Genomic DNA, 22,528 nt, shown 5'->3' with positions numbered 1-22,528 from the left:
CAATAATGTAATTTATAAGAAGTATCATGATTTTTAATAATACAAGTATGTAAAAGGGTAATTCATCCCATTTATTTAATGTAAAACAATCAACCACGTTTATTTTATTTTAAATCAAATTTCTGCTTACGAAAATATATTCACTAAATTTTTTTATCATTATTTAATTTTCGTATTATTAAATATCCACCAAACAAACCCTTAAAAGTGTACCCTACTATTAGGAATACATGCCATGTTTTCTTTCTCAATAATGAGGTTGCTTTAATGCATTGGTTAACATAGTCCATCAAATTATGACATGATTATGAATTTATGATAGAGTGGAATTGTAAAAGAATGAAAATAATAGAGAATATTAAGTTGTTGTCACCTAATTAATTATCTTTGTACCACAATTAGCACTAGTATATACGTGAACGTGACATGCCTTGTATGTACTTTTACGCAAAAAAGTCGTTATAAGAAAAAACAATGTAATTTTCATTATTATGTGATTTAATGAAGTAAAACACATGGTAATTAATAATGGTTAAGTAAAATGAACTATAAATTTAAACATATAACATGCATGTATTGACTTGGTGTATACACTCGATACGAGTAAGTTTTACCCTGTAATATTAATTTTAAGATTCAAGTTGATGATGCTCGTTTAGAAGGATTATTTAGGATTGAAAGAATATGCTGCTAAAATAAAAAATTTGTACCCTATACTAGTTAGATTATCAGAATTATAGAATATCAAACAAAATCTCATATTAAAAAAAAAATAAAAAAAAAATAAAAATAAAAATAAATAAAAATAAAATAAAATATATATATATATATAATTATAATCCTTTTCACGTCGATCGAAATGGAAAGAAATTTTCTAAGTACGAATGTAGAAATAAAACTTAAAAGATATACCAAAGCAAATCTAATTAAATATAAAAAATTATAATCCGTTTCACGTCGATCGAAAAGGAAAGAAATTTTCTAAGTACGAATATAGAAATAAAACTTAAGATATACCAAAGCAAATCTAATTAATCCCAATAGTATTTTTTATTTTTTATTTTATGAGAAGAGAAATTCACAAACGCTACCCTTTGAATTTGCACAAGATAAATTTTTTATTTTTATGCAATAGCTCACAAATCACACAAAAAGGTAATTCACACTCCGATGTGACAAATTCGATCTAAAAGGTAAATCCCTTACTTTCATTAACAAGAAATTTCAAATTTGAGACCTCCAACATATATGTCTCAAGTCGAAACTACTGAGCCACGCAAATATATTCCAATTCATTGTCCAGATTTGTGCAATTTGCGATACATATATAAAAGTGGTAGTCGAAATTAATACACGTCATAAATTGGTGGAGTAAATAAATACTAAATAAAATCCAAGCTTTATAAAGACTCAAAATTTCGCCAAGGATGAGTGTGCAGTGTGGCAGTATACTAGGTTCATCCCAATCTAACTGACGTTTTCTAATTTCTATGTCATTTGTCCATGCCTTAAAATGCCAATAATTTGCCAACCATAATTTCCATATCGTTTTCTTTAGTTTTAGCAAATTTAGCTTCTCACATCTCAAGAGGGCACATTATTCCATGTAACATTTGACATCATGTGACCATTTTGTTTTATACTATCTCTCCATCCACTTTTAATTGTCAGGCTATATTTTTCAAAAGTCAATTTGACTATTTTTAAAATTAAATTTGATTATATTAATTTGATATTTTAAACAAAAAAATTAGATATTCAAAAACTATACAATAAGTACTATAAAATATTTTTTTTTACATATCAATATGATTAAAAAATACATCGTAAAATATTAGTCAAAGTTTTTATAGTTTGACTTTAAAAAAGGGAAACCATGACAATTAAAAGTGGACGGATGTAATAGTTAATTATTTTTCATTTGCACGATACTTAAAAAATCATAAATAAGAAGATATTTTTATTAATTCACCCTTTAAAAAACTTAATTTTACAAATAAATGTGAACACTTTTAAAAAGAATTAATTGCAAGAATAATATAAGAAAAAATTAATTAATACTTTCTTGATTTTGTAATGTGATCAATATGAAATAACTATTTTTAATATATTGATCAACTAATTATGTAAGACGATCCAAGTCTAGAAAGGATAGATACTAATTTATTCGCACATGATATTTTTAATTTAATGTATCAGTAAATATAAAATATCCTTCAAGATTACTTCTATAAAAAAAACATGTTGATAACGCAAAGTATTAAATTTTCGTTCATTGTTACAGAAAAAGAAGGAACGGAGTTTGCATTTGCACAAATTATAATTAACAAAGACTAGGAGTCATTTGGTTCACGTTCTAATTGCGCCAAAATTGTACTACAACAATTAATAAGAATATAAGAATTATTCTTTCAAGTATAACAGAATAATAATGCATGAATTGGTATACATGAGTTGTCTATTTAAATTTATTCTTTTATCTATTTACTAAGTACGTACTACGTATATTTCAATTTCACCTTATATCTCGAATATTCAACACATAGATTCTAAGAGAAATTAGTACTATATGACATGTTGCATGAATAATAAGTATATTAATTTTATTTAAGTTCCCACAAATCAAAACCAGAAATTAGTACTATAAAATGACATGTTGCATGAATAGTAAGTATATTAATTTTATTTAAGTTCCCACAAATCAAAACCAGAAATTAGTACTATAAAATGACATGTTGCATGAATAGTAAGTATATTAATTTTATTTAAGTTCCCACAAATCAAAACCAGAAATTAGTACTATAAAATGACATGTTGCATGAATAGTAAGTATATTAATTTTATTTAAGTCCCCACAAATCAAAACCAAATCATGGATCCCGTGAGCTTTCCAGAGTATTTGGACCTTACTATTTCCCTATTCCATATTAACTGAATTTTTGAGTTAATGCACACAATATAAACATTGATAATTTATGTTAGATATGTTTAATTCTAATTGAGATTTTATAAGATATACTATTTGATTCCAGTTAAGGTTCTTGGAGGTTATTCTATCCTAAACCTTAATTTATGCTTGTATAAATGGTGAACATCTCGAATATTCTGCAAATTCATGAAATATTATTTCGAATGTTACTAATGGTCTTATGAGAGAAAAATCAAGAGTGAAAAATAATTATACTTATATTGATTAATTAATAAAATAGTATTATTTCTTCATATTTTATTATGATTGCATTAATTTTCTATCACCATTAAATTTGATTAATTAATAAAATATTTTTATTTATTCATATTTTATCATGATGGCATTAATTTTCTATCACCATTAAAAATTATTGGGAACAACACATCTTAAGAAAAACCATAATTTCATTATTATCCGGATCATAAATAGTATAACTAATCTCATAAAAAATATCAATTTCAATAAATGAAACATACAAATATATAATTTTTTTTTTTTTTTTTTTTTTTTTAAAACTTCAATCAATTCAACTTGTAATGGGAAGACCGTATTATTATATTATTATATTAAAAAAAAAGTGGTGACCACATAAAGAAGTAAAGGACGATCCCCACCGACCCCCGTTTGCGATGAGATCATAGGGGCGTTGCGTGACTGTTGAGTGTTGAGCAATGGAAATTTGCCCTTTTACTGAATTCTAGTCCTTTAACAGCACACTACAGAGGAGTGACCCAATTCTACGATAACCGCCTGATCAATTTACTCTCTCCCATCGTCACTTGCTTTGTCCAAATCCTACACTCCAACCCCCAACTTCCCCTCCTCCTCACAACAATTTGCCCCTTCAAAAACTAACCGAATGGAAAGTATAAGCAACATTCAATTCCATACATTCTCTTCAACTTCAACTTCAACTTCAACATCCTTTTTTCTTTATTTATTTCTGCTTCTCTCTTTCTCTTTCCATGGAGGCTGATGGTCTGTCAACAACAATGGAGGAAGGGTTTAAGGGGTTACTCAGGTTAATGGGTTCTGTCAAGAATTATGATTGGGGCCGTTCGGCAAAGGAATCTTGTGTTGGACGTCTGTATAGGCTTAATTCTGGGAGGAAAATCGATGAAAAACAGCAATATGCGGAGTTTTGGATGGGAACTCATGACTCTGGGCCATCCTACATTGTGGAAGAAGGAGGAAGAATTCAGAATGGGTATGCTAATGGCGGGGGAGTTAGAAACAAGAGTACTTTGAAAGATTGGATTGAGAAGAACCCTAGTGTACTTGGTGAAACTGTTCTTAGCAAATGGGGTACTCAGCTTCCCTTTCTCTTCAAGGTTGTTTCCTCTCTTCATTGCTTTTTATTTGCTCTAAGTTATCATGATGTCAATGCAAAATGATACTGGGTTGTCGGCAGATTATGATTTCTCATATTTGGACTGGATAAGGAACCAGGTTTCCCTGATCAATTCAAGGCTTTGTTTTATAGGTACTCTCTATTGAGAAAGCTTTGTCTATACAAGCTCATCCAGACAAGGATCTGGCAATTCTTCTGCATAAGGAGCAGCCACTCGTTTACAAGGATGATAACCACAAACCCGAGATGGCTTTGGCCTTGACCGAATTTGAGGCCTTGTGTGGCTTCATAAGTCTTGAGGTACTTCATAAGTTGTGCTAGATTTCAAGAAATTCCAATAGAGTTAAGCAACTTGTTTTACTGGATCTATGTAGTAATTGTCGGTGCAATCTAGAGGCTCTAGTGCCAGATCACTTGTCTGGGACTAGCTTCTAATGTTTGAATCTGTTTATTTATCAGGCTCCAGCTTATTCGGAAAATATTCATTCTAAGAGCATGGTGGGGACTCTTAAGCTGACTGTAGAGCTGTCTGACTTTATTTAAAACAATGATGTGAATTTTTTTAAAATTGAATGTTTGTTTTGTTTGCCTTTATTGTTTGATTAATAATTAACCGGACCTTTTGTTTTCAACTACTGGAATAAAGTAATGGAAAAAGGTCCCAATTAGCTTCTTTGTCCTCCATAAGGAAAAGACTAATTAGTGGTTGCTCTAGTTAGAACATGTGTATAATAACTAACATGTATATGTTTCATTATTCTCTATCTATTATATTATCTGTATTGCAAATTTTGGTGGGATCAAGTCTGTAAAGATCCAGAAAATGGAGCTGGACATAAGTGTACTAAACACTTCATCATGTAGTTGGTTCTCGTCAAACAAAAAACCTATCTTTTTGGCTTGAGACGATGGAGTGAACTTACAGTTCCATGTCTGTTGGACCTAAAAATAAAAATAAAAGGACACTGGACGTGATGATGATTTCTTTTTTCCAGGAGCTAAAAGTGATTGTTCAGACTGTGCCTGAGATTGTTGAAGTGGTTGGTAATGCGCTTGCAGAGCTAGTATTGGACTTGAACGAGGATGATGAAGAGGAGAAAGGTAAATTAGTGCTCAGAAAATTATTTACGGAGATTATGTCAGCTAGCAAGGATGTGATCACGGAAGTGCTTGCTAAGCTGATTAGTCGTCTGAACATTAAAAACAAGGTAAAGCATTAAAGCATAATCCTTCGATGATTATATGAAACTTTTTTTTTTTCACCATGATTATATGAAAGTTTTAAGACTTCCCTCGGAAATTTAATCTCTCTCTGTGCTTCTGTATGGCAGTGACTCATTTATGTGGCAGTATCTCTCAATGATTGTGAATTCTTATCCTCTTCATTGTCTTAGTCAATTGTTTGTGTCTTATTGCACACCTCTCTACCCATTTCCCAATTTAAAGACACTATTCCAATGTGCCCCCTGATTACATTTGTTTGGGATAACGGTGGTGTTTGGACCAACTTTTGAGCACCTCTCTATTCCAACGGGTACTTGCTGCCACCCATTGGGTAACTTTGGCCAACGAGTTCTATTGACGGAAAGAAATTATTTAGTATCTAAAGAAGGAAAGAACAAGGAATATGGATGTGAATACACTTCAGCTGGGTCACCTATAAAACACCAGGCCGTCTTCCCTGACTGTCTTGGCCTTCTCTCCTCCCCCCTCCCCCCATTTAAAAAAAATAAATCCATCTCAGCTGATAAAAAAGAGTGAATGAGAAACAACATAAAACAAAGTAAACAAAAATGTACGTCTTCACTCTTCAGACAACTAAGGGTGATGGTTATGAACTGATCTGGGCAGTTTCTTTAAATTTCAATGTTGGTTAATTCTCCTTTATCTTGATTTTTAATGGTTGAAAGTGAAAGTTGGGCTAGTGGTGGCACTATGGATTTTTTCGGTGATGAGTGTGGCAATATGAAGATTGAACTTCTAATTTTGATCTATTTTATCAGGGTTTAGCTGGGCGTGCTAAATACCAATTTCGGCATAACCTACAATTAGTTGCATTTGTTATTCAAATTCCTCCATGGAGCTAACCTCTGGTTTAATTATACCATTGGTTGGCGGTGGTTTAATTTTGTTGTATTTCCTGCTTTACTTAAACCTTGATTTCATCAACAAAAATACAATAACTTTTGCCACATTCAGGAAGCTCGCGTATAAACTATATTTTCCAGTATTTCTGCTTTAACATGGGAGACATAAGATTTTCTTTTACAAATGATTTGTTGGAGCTTAACTGCATATTGCGTTGTCTTCTAAAGCCTATCTGGAACTGTGCTGTTTATATTCATGTTGCTTACTACGTCATTTATTATTAAGAAAGTTGCTTACACTTTGATGTTTTAGGTAAGGGAGCTAACCGACAAGGAACAACTGGTCCTAGGACTTGAGAAGCAGTATCCAGCTGATGTTGGTGTTTTAGCTGCATTCTTGTTTAATTACGTGAAGCTCAATCCTGGTGAAGCTTTATATTTAGGGGCAAATGAACCCCATGCATATGTATATGGGGAGTGTATCGAATGCATGGCAACCTCGGATAATGTGGTACGTGCTGGCCTAACTCCTAAGCACCGGGATGTTAGAACTCTCTGTTCAATGCTCACGTACAGACAGGTACCATTAGAGTCGTTATTAAAGGCGTTCTTTTGTTCTCCATGTTTTATTAACCGTTATGGTATAGTGGAGAATGAGTTCATTTGAAGGTGAATATCCTTCAGATTGAGCGTACTATAACAGTCCAATATCTACCAAGATGGCCTAAATTCATGTTCAAATCACTTGTCTAGTCGATTGAGACAAAGAAGTTCCTAAACTAACAACACTTGTGGAAATTAGTTAGCAACAGTTAGGATACCTCCCAGTACACCTTAGGAGGTAGTTTTCTTGGTTATGGAAGGCAGGCCAGATGTCTGGCAAGACTACCTAACATGTAGGTTACATGGCATTCCCTATCTTTGATCTATGATCTGAATCAGTGTTTTTCTGTTACAGGGTAACCCTGAAATTCTGCACGGTACGGCAATAAATCCATACACAATGAGATACCTCCCTCCTTTTGATGAATTTGAGGTGGATCGTTGCATTCTTCCCCCATATTCAACTGTTGCCTTCCCTTCTGCTCCTGGTCCGTCCATGTTTGTGGTCATGGGAGGAGAGGGAACAATGACCACATCAGCAGAAGTGATTGTTGCTGAAGGTGATGTCCTATTTGCACCTGCAAACACCAATATTACCATTGCAACCTCCTCTGGTTTGCACTTGTATAGAGCAGGTGTAAACAGCAGATTTTTTGAGGAATGATAGTTGTAAGCTTGTAGCCCCTTATGCTTGCTAATAAAACAGTGAATTTCTGTTGCAATGGCTGTTCCACCTTGTATTATTAGCATGTGCAGGTATATAACCGCTTAAATTAGTGTAGTTTGAAAGTAGAAGACATCACTGGAAAGGTTGTAATTTTGCTGTACTTTGTCTCTTCTATTGTCTAATATCAACTTTAAGAAAGCAGAGATGCTAAGGATTAGGAAAGTACAAAATGCAGGAAAAAGAATTGTACTCAAGTGTGTAAATTGGGACTAGGTAGGACAAGATTTGCATACATTCCACTCTCTCTAGATCCCACCATACTGTTGAGTAAATTGGGACTAGGTGGTGTGCGCTGACTTGTTAGTATCCAAATTCCATTGTATTCATTTTAACCTTAATTTTTGGTTGTGCAAAAATCCTTGCTGATATATTTTTGATTATATTACTGCGATTGTCTGATGGATTTTACCACCTTTTCCCTTTGGCATTGTCATTCATCTCTTTGGGATACACAACAATAGCTGCACCACAGTTGAAGCACACTCGTTTGTAAAAAATGTCAATATTCTCATGAAAGTGAAAGCTCAAAAGAAACCACTAAATATAATTCTCAAGCCATGTAAGTGTCTCTTTTCATAACATTTTGGAACCAAAACTCACATTTTGTTCAAAATTTACAAGATTTAACAGCAGATGAATATCAAAGCCAAACCAAGAAGAAGTTGTTTATGAACTTCTTGACTTCTTCTAACAAAAATTTTCATCTTACTGAACCAGCTGTTTCTGTTTTGCTAGTTTCTCGACATCAATCTATATCCAACAGATCTCCAAAACCAATATAAAAGGAGTACAAACTCAATCCTATCCTATCTTAACTTCTCAATCTTTGATTGAATCAAATGCCAAATCAGAGGTTTCAACTAATCAACAAAATCCGGACATTAACAGGGAGCAATTTTCCTTCATATTTGTGTCCCAGCTTTATTTAAGCTGTTTAACCATGATAGGATCGGTTGTGCACCCGTTCTCCATGAGCAATCTATCATTATATCATGAGCAACCCCTTCAATACAGACTGCTGGGACGCCATAAAATCTTCCTGTTTCATTGAGTCCTTCCATGTCCTGAGAGAATCACATTCATATGTTACTTTCAGAACACTAGGACTATTTATCTCTAGAGTTCACAAAATGCTTCCCAAAATTGTCCAAGAACTTACCACAATGAAATCATCCTTTGCACCCACTACGAGCACTTTAAATGCAGGATCCTCAAGTCGAGGGACAGGAAGAGATGCGTTGAGCTTTCTTAGATCAAACAAAGGCATCCTTGAGCTTTCAGTCATTAGCTGTTGGTAACTAAAAAGGAGAAAAGAAAAGGCAAATGTTGCCATAAGACGATGTTGTATACATAGCTGATTTAGTCCAACATATAATGCTTGGAACAAGATGCATAGCGAGATCATCTATTCTGTTTAATATAAAACAAAATTCTCAAGATTGATATTCAAACAAATTTACAAACTTAATCTACGAACTTCACAGAACAAAATGTTAACATAAACTAGATGACTACTATTTGAACTGGAGATTGATAACTCAGAAAATTCACATTAATGGATATTTGAAAAGAGGAATCCTCAAGCTGATTATTAGAATAGTATATGCATCAGTTACCAGATCTTTACAATTCGACCAGGAAACTTTCAGTTCAAGCTACTAATATTTGGGAAGTCGTAGGAATAACTCAAGTGGGAACATGTTTGAAGTCAACTTTTGCCACTCTTAAATTGTCTAGTAGTACACATGCATCTTCAAAATCCTCCTAATACCAGTGATAGGAGAACATAGAAATGAGTTCTACGAAAAAGGTCTTTGTCTATAAGTCATTTACTCTTTCATCTGATATCTAAAACAATAACCATCTAAGTTCTAATTTGACTGACCGTGCAACCAGCTGATCCTCCATTCCTGCTGAGAAAAATGTTTCTTTACACAGAGGTAAAGATGTTTGAAAAGCTTTGGCTGCCAGGCTCCGAGTTACCTGCTCGAAATATCAAATTCATCAATTTGAAAAAAAAAAGGGATGTGCAAACAGGGCAAAAAGAAAACGGATGACGTTTCACCCACTTAATGAGGTTATAATCACTTTTTTATCATCGATAGTTTTCACAGAAAAATTGAAACAGGAAGAATGGGTCCAAGTGGCTTCAATATGTACATATGTATGCCCTTGTAAATGCTAGTCTGTAGCTGAGATAAGTGTGTATATGGTTTCTTTAAACTAAATAGACAAACCTTGAAAGCAGCAAGAGGCTTGGAGAAGAGATATCTCCATACTAAACCACTGAATAATATAAAAGGGAAACAAGTTATTGAGTGAAAACAAAGTTTGTATGGAAGACATGCTTTTTCAGTACAGGAAGTCACCTATTACCCGAAGGGGGTACCGAGCAAACGAGCACCGCTCCAGAAAGATTGGGGAATAAGCTTTTCTTTTCTGAATCAGAACCTGTAGCACCAAAAGAGGAAACTGTATGATTGAGTAGAAGTAACCACTTTGAGGAACTTTTGGATTTGGAGTAGAAAATGCAGTATTCCTTAGCTTGCAAACAATAACAAAAACACGATTACCTTTTACTGCTTCTCTTCTAATATTTGCAATGTAATACTGAACAATAAGCCCCCCAAATGAATGTCCAAGCAATACTGGTGGCAACTTGATCTCTTTGTGGATGAAGTCAGCAATATCACCAGCATGTGTCTACTGAATGCAGCAAAGTACAGAATTAGAAGGAACTGAAAACCGTTTCAGCAATGCACTAAGCGAAACCTGAATGAGAAATGTCAGCTCAGCGTAAATGTCATTACTCAGGCAACTTCCTGATTGACAACCAACAAGAATCTAACAGAAAGAAATGTAAAATACCTCGAGGGTACCTGCAACTGCAGCAGCAGGTGAATCACTTTCTCCCTGGCAATGTCAAAAGGGTACATATACATTAATAACATACCTTTGCTACTTCGATAGGGTTGCATTGCTATTTCACCATTTAAATGATAATGAAATATCTTCGCGAAGTAACTAGTGGAATCTATTTGAGTAAGTAAACTAAAACTGGATATTTATCTGAGATTACAATTCTTCCAACATTTATCAAACTGCAAGCTAGTTCAGTCGGCTAATCGATCATCAGTACTGAATAAAGCATTATCTGGATACAAAAAAGAAATTAAGCAGTTTACCATGAGATCTAAGAATTTTATCCTATTTTACATCTTTTTATCCATGTAATTGCAGTTGTTGAAACATAAAGAGTACCTGTCCCAGCAAGCTTAGAGCATAACAATCATATCCATTTTGGGAAAAGAAGGGGAGCCAGTGTTCAGCCCAACACCAAGCTGCATGAAAGCTTCCATGAACAAATACTAAAGGTGGGTTTTTGATAGATCTTCTCTGTTCCTCATCTGGGTCACTGCCCCTCTGGTAGAGAACCTCCATGTTTAGACCAGAGGGAAGCTTGTGAAAAAGACGAGATTGTCCCTGCTTCAGTTCATAAGGAACCTTCATTTTGGAATCCCTAGTTAACACAGCACGAGTTGTTGATATTCCTCTCGATTGAGGAAATTTGGGAAGAATCAAAGTACAGAGCGTAGCCATTGTTTCTCAGTAGAATATCTCCAACTGCTTTCTGTTACCCTTTTTCTCTTCCTCTGTCTCACTTTATCACTTGCGAATTTTTTGTTTCTTTTTTACTTGTATTGATTTTATTTTTTTTGTTACCAAGCTTAATGTACTTGCCAACTTCAAATTTGAACATTAAAAGCACACATACAATTTTGATTTTTGAAGTTAAATTAGGTAGTTCAAATTCAAATATATAGGTCTGAAATCGAGGATTATTAAGTCTAATTTCAAATCTAAATGTTTGAAGTTGGAACCTACAAATAATTTCAGACTAAAGTTTGGCTTTGATAATTCTCAATGCAAGTCTGAAATTGATTCTAAAATGGTTTAAATATTACACTTAATCTATTTCAATTTGTTTGACCTAATTATTTTAGTCCGTTTACAAAAATAATTTTTTTCTCTTTCTTAACAATTCTTTAATTTTTTACATGACATGTTTAAGACAATGAAATTAAACAACATTTTTAGTACATTTGCAATATGCGGCTATGCCCTAAACAGTAGTCCTTCAAGAGGCTATCTGTGCAACTTGCCCGGCCAACGACACAGTTGGGCCATTAATGTGCTTTGGCCCAATTATCCAAGTCCAACAACATTCAGCCCAAAGCTCCACGTGAGCGGATCGAGGGAGGTTCTTGCTGTCGAGATCAACATCGGCTTTCATGGACTTGCACTCCTTCACCAAGCTAATGAATTTTTTCCATTGTTTAACTCATCGATTCGCATTCGCTTTCTTCTTCACTCTGCATTCACCACTAAACTCAGTTTATTCTCAATCGATTCATTGAAGCTTAAAACAGATTAATTGTTGCAAAAATGATGTCTCCGAAGCCACTTCCAGAAAATCGCGGTTCATCTCATTCTGCTACCATGAGGTATGCCAAATATCCTTTTGCAAAAGACACGAATGTTAATCGTATTTTGATTTTATAATTTTTCTCTGAAATTATTGGTTTTTTTTAAAAAATTTCAGTGCATTTCTGCTTTCTTTGATTTGGCATTTCCTAATACTAATTGGTGCTTTCTTCGTTTTGTAATTAATCTATTTGAGAAGATTTAAAGTTCAGAATTTTATGTGAATTTTTCCTATTCCTAAGACTGAGGTGATTGACCTCCCCCTCTCATGGCAATTTTTGGAGTTTCGAGGGTTTACCATAGAAATGTGCTGATTCGACGTCCAATTTACGATTGTATTAACTGGTTAACCATTCGATTGTTTTTCAAGTATCAATTTTTTTTTTGTTTACGGAGGCAAACAAGATTTGGAAGCATGCACATTTTGATTAGTGTAGTTTTTTTTAATCTTAAGAGAGTTATTATCTCCTTGTTATTTTCCAGCATTTGTTTAGGCATAAAGATGATAAATTTTAGTAGATGTAGATAGTTCGGGTTAGGATGATGCATGTTTGTTTGGTAATACTAATAATTTGCCGGCAAGAGGAGAAAAATGGTTACATGTTGATAGTTGTGAGTGAAATCTAGAGTGGAGTGGAAATGGCTTAGCCTATGACGGGTGTATATTTTCCTCCTGTTTGGTGAAACTTTTTCCCTTGAGTACAAAATTTAATTTTGGCTATCAAGCACTGCAAAATGGTTTCGCCAAGAAATCTTTCTTTTCTTTATCTCATACCAAAATAGGGCTATTGTTTACATCAGCTGATTGAGTCTAAACATGCTGGAGAATAAGTTAAAAATGCTGGAGTTCATCCTGCTAAAAGCTGGTTGAAAATTGGCCAAGCGGATCCTTCCAGCAACATTATGTTTTCATAGATGCAACCTTCGTTTTCATAATGAACAATACCGCCATTTTATCCAAATCCTGGATTTTCAAGATTTTTTTTAATGATGGAAGTGTCCGGGTCAGCTTGTGCATACTTCAACTATTCTACGGGGTACCCGCTACCTCCCACCAACACGAATTCACCTAGTGTTTTGGCCTCCATTGGGATTTGAACTTAAGAGCTCTGGTTCTCTTCATCGTGGATTCTCAAGGACTTGGCTAAGTTCATAAATAGTCAGAAGCACAGATGGATAATCCTGTTATGTTATTAGTTTTGAGTTCTTAAATTTTAATGAAGCAAGTTTTTCCAACACTCTTATGTAAAGAAGCCTATCAATTGTTGATCTTTAAGTGGAAATGGTGAAAAATGGATTTATTAATGTGGTTTCGAGTCATGTGTTAAGTTTTGCCTCCTGTCTGTGAGTCTTGCTCCATATTACCTCAGAAGTTATTACTGACAGACTTGTCTCAATGTAGACAAACCCCCTTGCAGATAATCCATGTTGTTGGGAACTTTATGAGAATATGGTCAGTTTACTCCATGTACCGCTATTTGTCTCAGACAGGGGCTTCAGTTGTTCTGTTTATGTTCTGCTGTCTTCTTCCATCATGCATCTGGTTTCTAGTAGCGCAAAAGCCTTGGAAGGGCAGGGCACTTGCTAATACACAGGTCTAGTAGAGCTATCATCTTCTTCCTTTAATAAATGTCAAAAAGGTAACAGAAGGTCATTTCACTGTCACTTATGCGTTTTTGCTGATAATCTTTCTTTCGACAGGTGGTACCTTCAGTTGTAAATGGTGGTATAACAGCTCTTTACTTCATCTTGTGGGGAAAGGGCCTTAAATCTTGTGGTCCTGTTCGGTAAGTTCAAGGTTGAGTGATATTTAACTGTCACTTTTTTCCTTTCTTGAATTTGTGTTTTTGCATTGTTCCTTTTTCCTATTCAGTAACTCTGGCACTAATAACCACATGGTAGGTAATTTTTGTCAGCAAATTCTATCGTATCATCATTATGTGTTGCCCTTGTGGCTGTCTATACATGAAAACATATGATGGTTCTGCTTGGGCCATCTGTCTGAAATTGTTTCTTTTTTCTGTTAATTATCTAGTGCCTCCTTGCGATTAAATATTCTTATTCAATCAGGGCCATATTGGGCGAGTATTCTGGTGCTGTTCTAGGAGTATTATCCGGGGTACTGTATGGCAGGGGGGGTCATGTTTGGAAAAAGGTATACTTCTTTTTAACTACTGTATTTATTTATTTGCTTTGAAATTATAAAAAATCCTCATACTTTCATGTGATATAATTCTCTGATTATTGAAAGCATGAACTTGTTGTGGATCTGTTTCTTTTGAATTTATTGCATATCTTTCGTACTGGACTCACACTAGGAAACTTAATTTCTTCTCTTTATGATCCAGTAGCTATAAGTTTATGTTATGATAGAAAATGGGATTAAGCAATTGAAATTATCTTACTTATTAGAAAGAAAAGCAGTTGGAAAAATTTCTACTTCACTCTGCATTTTCTTGGGTGGTAATTCATTGTTATTTTCCCCTTCATCAGGTTGGTGGACTCCTTGCAATGCTTGCATCCTTCTACTTTTTATCACAAGGATGGGCGATGGCTACATATTCTCCATTTCATATCCTTTCTATATTGAGCTCTTTGCTGTAGCAAATTCATTCTGCATTAGCACTTTGTTCTTCAATTTCCTTCTCTATTTCTCGCTCGCTGAATCTTATGTAGAAACCAACTTAACAAACAAATACCATTTAGCAATGCCTCCTCTGATGATGAAGCACATACTGAACAGCTAGTGGGAATGAAGGAAATGCTATTTCCCATTCTTGCTGGAATCTTATCAGCACTTCGGAGGGTGATCGCAAGACGGGTCTCACTTAAGGTTTGTGTAGTCCCATCAAGCTATTTGATCCACTCAACTTTCTATTATCTGGTACATTAAGGAGGGAGTAAAAGCTACCCTTGAATATTTCCCATCTCATTTACACAGAACCAACTGAAGAGGCGACTCCATGCCATAACCCTTACTTCTGCGACATGCTTTTTGTTTCCTGTTGCCATGTGGGACATGATTATAGTGAGTACAGTTTGATACCTTCAGTAGCTATGTTGTTAAGAATCTCTTCTTCTTCTTCTTCTTTTAAATTGCTTTCCCTCTTTGTGTGGAGATACTCAGGGATCTAACAATGTAGAGCTGCCCTTTTCTGTCTGGGCTTTTTCAAGCACCATCTTATTTGGGATGATATTGATATTTTACATTGATAGCATCGCAGAGGAGAGGTAATATTTTGTGATCTCTTTCTGATCCTTGTAAAATTATTTAGTTTACCAACTCTTAACTGATTGCTATAGCAAACACCGTCTGGTCCTTATCTGACCTTATTAATTAATGTTAAGCGATTTTACCTGATTGTATAAAGATCTCTGTTTCTGCAAGGAATATGAATTTATGTGTGTCTTCTTCATATCTTTTATCTTGGTGGTGTACGGCCCATTATTGGCAATTACCTGTCAGCATTGATTCATGACTTCTTATTGAATGCATTTTCCCTCTCTTCTGCTAGCATTTCACTTTTCCATCTTTACTTTTTTTGTCGTGGACCATTGCAAGGTAAGAACAACTTTTGTTGAGTAAATGTTTTACCTTCCTGCTTAGTAATTACTTTTATCGTCTTTGATGGAGCTCAAGTAAGAGAAGCATATATTGTGGTCTTTGTTACGGCTTTGGGTATGTTAGATCCTATCACCAGAAGCGTTAGCGTTTTCTGTTCTGACTCCTTTTGTATATTCTTTGAGTTCATTTGATTTCTTCCCTAGACCTGCAAGTCGACAGTCTCATATGGAAATTCTACATTATTGTCCATTTGTAGGTTGCATATGGTTTTCTCTTCCCCAAGGCACTTATTGGTTGCGGCAGGATGCATCATTTTCATGGAGATAGTATATAAAATGGACTTCTCGTTACTCGGCTTTCTTGTTTGTGCCGCCATCTTGGGAATCGGTATGATGCAATCTTTCTTTTTTTTTGGGGTGGGGAGGGGTAAAGGTCTGCGTACATCCTACCCTCCTCGATTCCACTTGTGCCTGTGGGATTATACTGGGGTTGTTGTTGGTGAGGGGGGTGGGGGTTCATCTTTTCCAATTTCTTTCTGCACAGCTATTTCTGCATATCGGATTGCTTTGCTAATCGAATCTGTCAAATGATGATTGTTGAACATGAATATGTTCTGAGACCATGCTGAATAAAAAAGGTTGTTGTTGTTTCAAATTGTAGTAGATTTACTAACATTTTAGCAGAAAAAGAAGAGATGCTCAAGATGAACAAGCATTTTTTCAAATTCAATTCCTTAGAGACATCTCATAACTAGTTCTTCAGTCAAAATAAAGACATTTGTAGAGTATTGTAATATTAGAGTTGACAAGTTGGATGGACTTTAAGAGGCTTGTAAGTGGACACCCGAGAGTTCAGGATGGAGTTGGTTACTGCATTTAACATGCCTATCCAAGAGTTGCTCTCCAACTCAAATGTGTGCGATATTTCATCCATCCCAATATTGCTTCTCAAAAAATGCATTCACTTGGCATTGAAATTGAGTTTGACCTTCTTATTAAAAAAAACGAGTTCGACCTAACTATGATAACTAGTTCATTATGTAATCTCTTCTATTTTGTTTCTCATAATGAATTACTTTACCTTATCAAAAAGAAGAAGAAATTCTTTGACATAATGTATTTACTCAAAAGCTTCTCTAGGTGATAGTTTTTGCATCACAGGTATGAGTATGACGTAGAGTCATTAGAGAATAATCTGAAGAACTGAAGTTGATCATTTTTTTTATGTTGAGATGTTCCATCAAACCTGGAATACTTTTCTATGTTATTGCAGTTGTAAATTTCTTTCGTTGAATCATCATATGTTATTGCATCCTCACCCAAAATTCTAAAAACAAACTAACACATGTTATTGCTTGATATTTACTTTGCCCGAGTCATTTATTGGTTAGTGAGTTGGTCTCACTTCTAAATCTTGTAGGCATATATGAAGCTACATCCTTGGATCGTTCTAGGAGAGATTCTTTCCAAGGCTCAAGCTCCAATGGCATCTTGGACGATCAAGTTGAAATGTCTCCACTTCCTACTTGATGTGAGCAACCATTTCTCAAAGAATTTGGTTAATTTATTTTCACCTTTGTTCAGCTAGTACCATGTCTCTTTCTGGAAGATGGTTACAATGATCTGCTTTTGAATAACTTAATGTCTCTGGATTCTTATCCAGTGAAGTTAAAGAAAATTTTCTCGACTAGCAACATAGTGTTTCTTAAGCTACATAATATATAATAAGAATGATGTTTTGGTGGCATTTGCTTTGCTTCGTTGAGCATTATAAGGCTACAGTAAGCAGTAATGATATTCAAATCCCTGTCACGAGAATACTGGTGCTTCCTTCTGAACTTCCATTGTTTTTGTTTGTCCAGGTGCAATAGCAATCATACTTTTGACTCTTAACAGTGATGCAAATGAGGAGAAACATGTTTTCCGGATACTCCTTATTGTGTCGTGGTAATTGGCCTGAAACTATTTATAATATCAGTACTTCCCATGTTACGCCCAAATATCGAGTGCCTGGAATCATGGAGAGCACATCAAGAAATTATATAACAAGCAGAAACGCTCTGTGCCCATTCCCGTTGCTGGTTGCCATGTTGCATCTACATTGAATTTGTGTTATGATTGATTTATATGACCAACAGGGTTAGTGAAATATTTGTACAAACAGTATATATTACTTCCCATATTTTATGGACCTTCTCTTTTCTTCTCTACCAGTTCTTGATTAATTTGAATGAAAAATGAGGAAAACAATATAGTGAGCATGTGTATGAACCCATGAGGTGACCCAAGCGACTCTTCAGAGACCAGAAAGAGTACCCAACTTTTTAGTAAGAGTTACTTTTCACTGATGTTAGAACAAATTTCAACTTTCATGTCACTTAGAAGTCAATTATAGGCAATGTTTATAGCAAATATGAGATGAGAAATTCTTATTTGCATCCTATCAATAATTGGATGAGAGAAGAAGAAACATTTTCTTTTGGCAGGAGTAAAGATACAAGAAAGAAACCTGACATTTGGCCATCTTAAAAAGAATTTAGATTTACTGAAAAGTAAAAGGAGAGCTCATCAATTGAATGCTTCAAGCAGTGTTGGATCAATGATATACAACTTTGCACACTCGTAGTTGAATGAAAATTACACTTTGTTCACAGTTACATTAGTCGTTATTGTTAAATCTCTGTCAGTGAGTTCTAGGCACTGTTTTTTCTGCACTACTTAGTACAGCTTTGGTGAGGAGATGAATAACAATTCCAATGGGGCAAAATAGCAAGCAGAGAGACACAGAATGACGTGTTTCAATACCATTTTGCAAGCCATCATGATAAACTTGCCTGTTTCAAATAAAAAAAACAGCATTAGAATAGTTTAATTAGGCGTCTTCCTCCTTTTTGCTCAACCCAATAGGATCAGAAAGCAACAACTGGCTGCACAAACATACTGTTAAGAAAATGGCCTTGAATCTGACACAATCCTAAAAGCAAGCTCATGAATTGAGAAATGGCCAACGATAATATGAGGCAAGACAGTCCATTCCTCAACTAGTGTTGGACAACCAAACATCCCCCACTCCCTGGCTCCAACTCAATCCCAAACGCTAGCTCATAAGTTGAGGATTGTCCAACATGGCAACACCTTATAAGGAGACAATTGGCTATTTCCTCAACTAACATGGGACAATCTAACACATACAATAATGAAGTGTGTATGTGAGAGAGAAAGAGAGAGACCTTGCAGCAAAAAGATCTACAGCCAATAGGTGAATCCAAGCAGATGCTAATGTCATCTCACTGGAGAACATCTTTGCTATACCAGATAGCTGAACAGAATGAAATGTCAACAACCCAAATCACGGAATCAGCACAAGATGACAACTATCATTTGTTAAACACAAGAACAAACCTCTGGAAGCCAGTATTTACTAGCAAACATCAGCCCAATTGTATCTGGTGTCCAAGACAGGTACAACAGATATGCGTACAGAAGTCCGAGCACAACATATGGTATGGCACTTTCCATCAATTTCCTGGTCTGCATTAAGTATTTAATTATGCCCAATTACAATATATCTTGGGAAGGCACAAAGTTAGTACCTTGCAATTGGATGACAAATCAATGCAACTGAAATCATGCCCATGATTTCTGTTTTTGTGCATGACATGAGGAGAGAGAACTTGGCAGGTATAACTTTTTATGTCATCCAAGAAAAGAAATAAACAAGAGCTTCTTAAGTTGATAATATACCCAGAGGGCATACTCTCTAGAAAATTTAAAATATAGAGTGTTGCTTCACAGAACTGAGATAACTTACAAGTTCTGCTTTAGGTGCTGCAACCATGAGGGTGTAAAATGGAAGAACGCCTGCTGTTCCTAGCGTAAAGACACTACTAGCTACTTGAGAACTAGGCAACCCTGTAAAAATAAGAGATCAGTTGTCCCAAAAGTTCAAATAGATGATACTGAAACATTTGCAAAGAGAGTAAACAATAAGAAGCTTAAAAAATATGTATATATACATATACATAAGTATTTATAATCAAATAGATCAATTTGATATTCAGTTTGATATTCCATACACAGTACATCAAAACTGTCTCTTGGGATAAGATGTAGGACACTAGCAGTTTACACATCTACATTAGCAAGTAAGAATACTCTTTCATTGACATGAGATAGAAAATCCAGCAACGTAATGAGAGAAACAAGATTTCAATGGAACATGTGGCACAAGTTGAGATAAATTTCTATTATCAACCAGATTGAAAGAAGACAGCAAATTGTTATACTTCTACAAGTACTTTTCTTTTTGAATTTGTTTTTCCTGGTTCATCTAAAAGGAGGATAGTAGGTTTGGATATTAAGCCAAGTAGCACGTTAAGAAAAGGGCACATAAAAGCATTTGTACAAAGTTAATAAGCATCGTAATAAATTTTTTGAATTTAGTTTGTTAATTAACATATGTGTTGGCAGGTAGGTGTCATAATAACCTAAAGCGCATCATTATGGGATGACTGTAAATAATCACATTCCTGACTGCATATAGCTGATTCCCAAGAATTATCCAAAAAGAACCAAAAAGGAAGAAGCAAGACACGAATTGAGAACTAAAGATAAGCAGTGGAAGAAAAGATTACACATAGCAGACACCCTGTAGGTTCTTCTTTGTGGATGATTTTGGAGGTTAGGCTGACACATTACTCTTGATCCTCCGAGGAAACCCCACCCATTGCCATGTTTGGTTCTTCGTTTCTGAACTTGTTGACTTAAAAGGTTCAGGTTTATTGTTTTAAGTGTGGAGGATGGAGGCTGGTTCCTTCTGATATAACATAGGATATTTGACGACAGAGCAGGTGTCCAGCAGTCCATCTACAGTAAGTAGTAGAGATTGATTACTTCTAATAGCATAATCGTTTAGCAGGGTTGGCATTTCATTGTAGCTTCAAACTTGGTAGTGCTTAGTGAGTTGGAAAACCTCATTTTCTTTTTTCCATTACCAAGTATAGAATAATTTTATTGAAGATGTGCATGGCATGCAATTCACCAAGCCTAATTTCTAATAGCATAATTCAAATGACATGTGAGAATTCAACGGTACCAGATTGACATTCAATTCACTAAACCTCCAAACACTAGCACCTCATTCTTCAAAGTTTTTTCTTCCAAACACTCCCTATTGCCAAAATATCTTCAAATGATAGATAGTTGCTGAGCACTATCTACATGAAGACTTCACTAGCATCTTAATTTCTCTCAAATTTTCATTTTCAATTTCAATGTAATCATATAGCAATGGAGAAACTTCAGATCTAACCAGACAGTACAATCTGTATCAGTTTAACATACATACCAGGTATGAATTTTCAATTAAAAAACTGAGAACAATAAACACCAATTTAATGAAGAAAGACTTATATTACAAGCTATGAATAGAGAGTAGCAGAAAGGGCATACCTTGAGTGAGAATTGAGAGTGACAAAAGCAAGTAGAAGATAAGGCCATGGTTGATGGGTATGGGAATTGAGAGCAACAACAATAAGAATTAAAGCAAAAATGGCATCCTCATTCAATGTGGAAAATAAAAATTAAACATTAGCAAGTACAGTAAGGAGATGTTTCACTGGAATGACATCTAAATTGATCATGACCCCTGGCTCTGTTTATGAATTTTACTCTCATATAAGAGTGAAAGAGACCAACTTCAAATAGAAATAGAATTTTACCAAATTAAATGACAAAAATGGTCCCTTATGTTTGAGGTTGGTTCAAAATAGTCCCTTCAGTATGCATTGAACAAATTTGGTTCAGCAAAAAAATTAAATTTTTAGTATCCGTCAAATATTTAACAGTTTATGTTTGTTAAATTTGATGAAATATAATTGATCTTTTTAAAAAAAAAATCATAAATATCAATAAAGTCTCATCAAATTCTAAAATATACAACACAAAAACTTCAAATATATAAATATATATATATATATATATATATATATCAAATTAAAATAAATAACAAAAAATCCAAAAGAAACTTTTTTAATCTCTATATGTGAGTTTTCACTTATTTCCTCTTTTTTATTTTCCATGGTTATTGTCAATAGAATTTGATGAATATTTGTGGGAAACTAAACGTGTTACACAAATTTAAATGACCAAATAGTTCGGTGCATATTTGAAAGACTATTTTGTAAACTAGCCTCAAACATAAGGGACCATTATTGTCATTTTCGCAATGTGACTCTTGAGTTTATTCAAAAATTGATGAATTTTTCATTTCTATTCCTTTATCCAAACCAAATACGGGAAAGATGATTCTTTTCAACCAATGTGTGTATTTTTCTTCCATTTACTTCTCTATTCCATTTTTTAGATCAAATACTTAGGCTTGGGTGTTCGGTATTTGACTCGGGTTTTCCAAATTTTGAGTTTGGTAATTCGGTAATTGGTAGTTAAAAGTAGATATCAAATATCAAAATTTTAAATTTCGATTTGATAATTCGGTAAACGGTAAATTAAATTTTGATTTGATACGGCATTCAGTAATAATATTTCTCCAATCATTTCTATTTGTTTTTTATGTGGAAGTACGATATAATAGAATATCAACAAATAAGAAGACATCAAAAACAAATTGATACAACTAATTAAAAAATATATGTATTTGGATTGTTCATGCTTATTCTTTAACTTTCTCTTTGAACTTGTACAAACGAGTAATGAATATGTTAATATATGACTTTTATTAA

The 22,528-nt window shown here is 34.4% G+C and overlaps 4 protein-coding genes across 4 annotated transcripts; 2 read left to right on the top strand and 2 right to left on the bottom strand.

The window, feature by feature from the left end:
* Window positions 1-3,747: 3,747 nt before the first annotated feature.
* LOC125822349 (mannose-6-phosphate isomerase 1-like) lies at window positions 3,748-7,725 on the top strand. Its single transcript, XM_049501745.1, has 5 exons — window positions 3,748-4,302; window positions 4,455-4,622; window positions 5,318-5,530; window positions 6,723-6,989; window positions 7,368-7,725. The coding sequence occupies exons 1-5, from the start codon at window positions 3,937-3,939 to the stop codon at window positions 7,674-7,676; spliced, it is 1,323 nt and encodes a 440-aa protein (XP_049357702.1). The 5' UTR covers window positions 3,748-3,936; the 3' UTR covers window positions 7,677-7,725.
* Window positions 7,726-8,320: 595 nt separating this feature from the next.
* On the bottom strand, window positions 8,321-11,433 carry LOC125822353 (uncharacterized). The gene is made up of 8 exons (XM_049501749.1): window positions 11,001-11,433; window positions 10,608-10,652; window positions 10,313-10,442; window positions 10,109-10,190; window positions 9,977-10,025; window positions 9,625-9,722; window positions 8,899-9,037; window positions 8,321-8,803 (listed from the first exon to the last, which is right to left on the bottom strand). Exons 1-8 carry the CDS (start codon window positions 11,337-11,339, stop codon window positions 8,642-8,644), a joined length of 1,044 nt encoding a protein of 347 aa, XP_049357706.1. The 5' UTR covers window positions 11,340-11,433; the 3' UTR covers window positions 8,321-8,641.
* Window positions 11,434-11,992: 559 nt separating this feature from the next.
* On the top strand, window positions 11,993-18,001 carry LOC125822352 (uncharacterized). The gene is made up of 11 exons (XM_049501748.1): window positions 11,993-12,244; window positions 13,627-13,819; window positions 13,926-14,011; window positions 14,295-14,379; window positions 14,718-14,796; window positions 14,924-15,057; window positions 15,166-15,252; window positions 15,352-15,455; window positions 16,046-16,176; window positions 17,209-17,319; window positions 17,651-18,001. The coding sequence occupies exons 1-10, from the start codon at window positions 12,186-12,188 to the stop codon at window positions 17,316-17,318; spliced, it is 1,068 nt and encodes a 355-aa protein (XP_049357705.1). The 5' UTR covers window positions 11,993-12,185; the 3' UTR covers window position 17,319; window positions 17,651-18,001.
* A 315-nt stretch (window positions 18,002-18,316) lies between these two features.
* LOC125822360 (protein ABA DEFICIENT 4, chloroplastic) lies at window positions 18,317-21,475 on the bottom strand. Its single transcript, XM_049501757.1, has 6 exons — window positions 21,240-21,475; window positions 20,423-20,654; window positions 19,600-19,700; window positions 19,191-19,319; window positions 19,019-19,107; window positions 18,317-18,622 (listed from the first exon to the last, which is right to left on the bottom strand). The coding sequence occupies exons 1-6, from the start codon at window positions 21,285-21,287 to the stop codon at window positions 18,472-18,474; spliced, it is 750 nt and encodes a 249-aa protein (XP_049357714.1). The 5' UTR covers window positions 21,288-21,475; the 3' UTR covers window positions 18,317-18,471.
* Between the last annotated feature and the right edge of the window lie 1,053 nt (window positions 21,476-22,528).

This window comes from Solanum verrucosum, unplaced genomic scaffold, assembly GCF_900185275.1.
Source record: "Solanum verrucosum unplaced genomic scaffold, falcon-dt-bn FXZP01000103.1, whole genome shotgun sequence".
NCBI classification, from domain to species: Eukaryota; Viridiplantae; Streptophyta; class Magnoliopsida; order Solanales; family Solanaceae; genus Solanum; species Solanum verrucosum.
This window is presented reverse-complemented; position numbering and strand designations above follow the sequence as displayed.

What these genes read in the sequence shown, in the direction of transcription:
- LOC125822353 (XM_049501749.1), bottom strand. Translation starts at nt 11,339, where the DNA reads ATGGCTACGCTCTGTACTTTGATTCTTCCCAAATTTCCTCAATCGAGA. An exon ending in CAGTTGCAGGTACCCTCGAG is followed by an intron (nt 10,443 to 10,607) that starts GTATTTTACATT and finishes TGCATTCAGTAG; the next exon opens with ACACATGCTGGTGATATTGC. An exon ending in AGCCTCTTGCTGCTTTCAAG is followed by an intron (nt 9,723 to 9,976) that starts GTTTGTCTATTT and finishes TATTTCGAGCAG; the next exon opens with GTAACTCGGAGCCTGGCAGC.
- LOC125822349 (XM_049501745.1), top strand. Translation starts at nt 3,937, where the DNA reads ATGGAGGCTGATGGTCTGTCAACAACAATGGAGGAAGGGTTTAAGGGG. An exon ending in GTCTGAACATTAAAAACAAG is followed by an intron (nt 5,531 to 6,722) that starts GTAAAGCATTAA and finishes TTGATGTTTTAG; the next exon opens with GTAAGGGAGCTAACCGACAA. An exon ending in CAATGCTCACGTACAGACAG is followed by an intron (nt 6,990 to 7,367) that starts GTACCATTAGAG and finishes TTTCTGTTACAG; the next exon opens with GGTAACCCTGAAATTCTGCA.
- LOC125822360 (XM_049501757.1), bottom strand. Translation starts at nt 21,287, where the DNA reads ATGGCCTTATCTTCTACTTGCTTTTGTCACTCTCAATTCTCACTCAAG. An exon ending in ACTCTCAATTCTCACTCAAG is followed by an intron (nt 20,655 to 21,239) that starts GTATGCCCTTTC and finishes TACTTACTGTAG; the next exon opens with ATGGACTGCTGGACACCTGC. An exon ending in CTACAGGGTGTCTGCTATGT is followed by an intron (nt 19,701 to 20,422) that starts GTAATCTTTTCT and finishes TTATTTTTACAG; the next exon opens with GGTTGCCTAGTTCTCAAGTA.
- LOC125822352 (XM_049501748.1), top strand. Translation starts at nt 12,186, where the DNA reads ATGATGTCTCCGAAGCCACTTCCAGAAAATCGCGGTTCATCTCATTCT. An exon ending in TCTCATTCTGCTACCATGAG is followed by an intron (nt 12,245 to 13,626) that starts GTATGCCAAATA and finishes GTCTCAATGTAG; the next exon opens with ACAAACCCCCTTGCAGATAA. An exon ending in CCATGTGGGACATGATTATA is followed by an intron (nt 15,253 to 15,351) that starts GTGAGTACAGTT and finishes GGAGATACTCAG; the next exon opens with GGATCTAACAATGTAGAGCT.